Source organism: Amaranthus tricolor, chromosome 14, assembly GCF_026212465.1.
Source record: "Amaranthus tricolor cultivar Red isolate AtriRed21 chromosome 14, ASM2621246v1, whole genome shotgun sequence".
Classification (NCBI taxonomy): Eukaryota; Viridiplantae; Streptophyta; class Magnoliopsida; order Caryophyllales; family Amaranthaceae; genus Amaranthus; species Amaranthus tricolor.
This window is the reverse complement of record NC_080060.1, coordinates 16307880-16311845: the sequence shown is the minus strand read 5'-3', so window position 1 is coordinate 16311845 and position 3966 is coordinate 16307880. Positions and strand designations below refer to the sequence as shown.

At 31.8% G+C, this 3966-nt stretch overlaps 1 protein-coding gene across 1 annotated transcript; it reads right to left on the bottom strand.

The window, feature by feature from the left end:
- Window positions 1–335: 335 nt before the first annotated feature.
- On the bottom strand, window positions 336–1129 carry LOC130799455 (secreted RxLR effector protein 161-like). The gene has a single exon (XM_057662547.1). It carries the CDS (start codon window positions 1097–1099, stop codon window positions 347–349), a length of 753 nt encoding a protein of 250 aa, XP_057518530.1. The 5' UTR covers window positions 1100–1129; the 3' UTR covers window positions 336–346.
- Between the last annotated feature and the right edge of the window lie 2837 nt (window positions 1130–3966).

The window sequence follows — 3966 nt, the reverse complement described above, 5'->3', positions numbered from 1 at the left end:
AATTTATTAACCAAAATAATGAACACAATTTTAACGCATTGATGATGTTCACAACTAATCGAAACAAACAATTTTGTTTTAAAATAATTAAATATCCTTTATTAATTAAAGGTATTCAATTATAAATCCCATATATATATAACAAATAATTTTTTTATTTTTTTTTTTAAGAAATTGAAATCAAATTTTCAATTCTCAAAAATATGCATAAACACATATATAATCATAATAATACGTAATGCTCCCCCTTAATACATACTTGGTATTTAAGTAATTATCGTTTCAATCCTTTTACTCATATGCCATTATTCTTTGATATTATTCTTTGATAATACTCCCCCTTAATTTATGCAACGTCATTTAGCATGCCAAGTTCCATACGTATATAAGCAAAACGATCAGCACTTAAAGGTTTTGTAAATATATCCGCTAATTGATTTTCAGTAGATATAAAAGATAAAGAAATATTACCTTTTTCAACATGATCCCTTATAAAATGGTGACGTACCTCAATGTGTTTTGTACGAGAATCTTGCACAGGATTCTTTGTAATACAAATTGCACTTGTATTATCACATCTTATTGGTATGCCTTTGAAATCAATTCCAAGGTCTCTAAGTTGTTGAGCAATCCATAAAATTTGAGAGCAACATGCACCGGCAGCTATGTATTCAGCTTCAGCTGTAGATAAAGCAACTGAATTTTGCTTTTTAGAATACCAAGAGATCAATGAATTTCCTAAGAACTGACACGATCCTGAGATGCTTTTTCTATCAACTTTATATCCAGCATAATCAGCATCTGAAAAACCAATCAAACTAAAATTTCCACAGCTAGGGTACCATAGACCAAAGTCTTTAGTCCCATATAAATATCTAAAGATTCTCTTAACTGCTGTTAAGTGAGATTCTTTTGGGTTAGCTTGAAAACGAGCACATAAGCAAACACTAAACATGATATCAGGACGACTAGCAGTTAAATACAATAAAGAACCAATCATACCTCTATAAGTCTTTTGATCAACACTCTTACCATTTATATCTTGGTCCAAACTTAGTGTTGTACTCATAGGCGTATTAACTTCTTTACATTGATCCATATTGTACTTTTTCAATAAATCTCTAACATATTTACTTTGACAAATAAATATGCCATCTTTCTTTTGCTTTATTTGTAGTCCAAGAAAGAATGTTAAGTCTCCCATCATGCTCATTTCAAACTCTTTGCACATAATCTCAGAAAATTCCTTGCACAAAGAATCATTAGTAGCTCCAAACAATATATCATCAACATATACTTGAACAACTAGAATATCTTTTCCTTTAGTTTTAATGAAAAGAGTTTTATCAATTTTACCTCGTTGAAATTCATTTTCAAGTAGATGTGAGCTAAATCTGTCATACCAAGCTCTTGGAGCTTGTTTCAAGCCATATAATGCTTTATTTAGTTTGAACACATGATTAGGTAGATCAGAATTTTCAAAGCCGGGTGGTTGTTTAACATAAACTTCTTCTTGCAAGTATCCATTTAAGAATGCACATTTAACATCCATTTGATATAGTTTAATATTCATGTATGAAGCAAAAGCAAGCATAATACGGATAGATTCTAACCTTGCCACAGGTGCGAAAGTTTCATCATAATCTATTCCTTCTTCTTGATTATAGCCTTGAGCTACCAGTCTTGCTTTATTCCTTACAATATCTCCATCCTCATTGAGTTTATTTCGAAAGACCCATCTTGTTCCAATAATAGTACGATCTGGAGGTCTTTCAACTAGATCCCAAACTTTGTTCCTTTCGAATTCATTTAATTCATTTTGCATTGCAATGATCCACTCTGGTTCTTGTAATGCTTCTTTAACATCTTTAGGTTCTATGAGAGAAACAAAAGCAGAAAATGCACATAGATTTTTAAGAGAGGATCGAGTTTGCGTACCTTTGTTTGGATCACTTATAATATTCTCTGGAGGATGTTGATATGACTTTCTAGTTCTTCTTCGTAGTATGGATGGTGTGTTTTCATTTAATGAACTTGTACTTACTTCATTTGAGGTATTTCTAATTGGTGTACCCAAAACAGTATGTTCAGGAACTATCTCAAGATCTTGAGGTTGGGTCTCAAGATCAGACTGTGAGTCTTCAATGTTAACAACCTGTTTTCCTTCATCCTCAATACTTTGTATGGTATCCTGCATGTTAATCTTTTTAACTGCACTAGCATTTTTAATATCCAGTTCATTATCACTTAAATCATCAAAATGTTTATTAAGGTTTAACTCTTTAAAACCTTCACTTAAAGTTTCATTTTCGGATTCATCAAAAACAACATGTATACTTTCTTCAACTATACCTGTACGTTTGTTTAACACTCGATAAGCTTTACTATTAAGTGAGTATCCAAGAAATGTACCTTCATCACTTCTAGCATCAAATTTTCCTAAATTATTTTTACCATTATTATGAATAAAACATTTACAACCAAATGGTCTAAAGTATGCTATATTCGGTTTTCTTCCTTTGAATAACTCATAAGGAGTTTTCTTAAGTATGGGTCTTATAAGACATCTATTTAAGACATAATTAGCTGTGTTAACAGCTTCAGCCCAATAGTGTTTAGCTAATCCATTTTCAATAAGCATTGTTCTTGCCATCTCTTCTAAAGTTCGATTTTTCCTTTCAACTACACCGTTTTGTTGAGGTGTCCTAGGAGCTGAAAAGTTATGGGTTATACCATATTTTTCACAAAAGGAGTCAAAGCCTAATTGATCAAACTCTCTTCCATGGTCACTTCTAACCGAGACTATTGGAAGGTTCAGTTGAGTTTGCATCTCTTTACATCGTCTTGAAAACGGTTTCAAGGCTTCACTTTTATCCTTTAGAAAATCAACCCACGTAAATCTAGAATAATCATCAACTATAACTAGGATATAAGATTTACCTCTTATGCTCCGTACACGCATTGGTCCACATAAATCAATATGTAATAGTTCACATGGTCTTGATGTACTTACCATTTTCTTCGGTTTAAATGAACTTCTTACTTGTTTACCTTTAATGCATGCGTCACAAATAGAACATTGTTTATAGTCAAGAGCTGGAAGTCCCTTAACTAAATCTTTACTTACCAACTTCAGCATGGTGTGAGTATTGATATGGCCAAGACGTCTATGCCAAAGTTTTGGATTATCTGTAATAGCTTTCAAACACTTGAAATTTTGCACTGCAATTTCGTTAGTATGTAAAGCATAAACATTATCATTTCTAAGAGCAGTAATGAGAGTATCTCCAGTATTAGGATTTTTAACAACACATTTTTCTTTGTCAAAAATTACTTCATTACCTTTATCACATAGTTGAGACACACTTAACAAATTAAATTTTAGACCTTCAACTAAATAAACATTGTCAATAGTTTTAGATGGATTCTTACCAATTTTACCAACGCCTAAAATTTTGCATTTACCTTTATCTCCTAAGGTGATTGAGCCATTGCATTTTTCTTTAATTTCAGAAAATAAAGATATTTTACCACTCATATGCCTCGAGCATCCACTATCTAGAATCCATTTTTGTTTATCCTACAAAACAAAAGAAAATAACCTTTCTCAACCTTACTTGGCTATCCAAGTGACAAATTTGGAACCATATTCGGGATAGACCATGTTGGGTGGTCTTGTTCCTTTAGGAACCCATATTTGCTTTATCTGTTCACGTAATTCAAAAGGAAAGGAATTCTTGATAATATAATCATCTTTACGTCTGTAAGGACATGCAAATCTTATATGTCCTTTTTTGCAACAAAATGTGCAAGTAGGAGTACGTTTATGTTTATTTGCACCTTTTACAAATGTGGTTTTACTCTTATAGTTATGTGTAACATGATTATAACCAATACCACGTTTATCACTAGTTGATTTTTGTTGTGTAAGCATTTTAGTGAGTTTAGATTCAGACTCATTAAGCT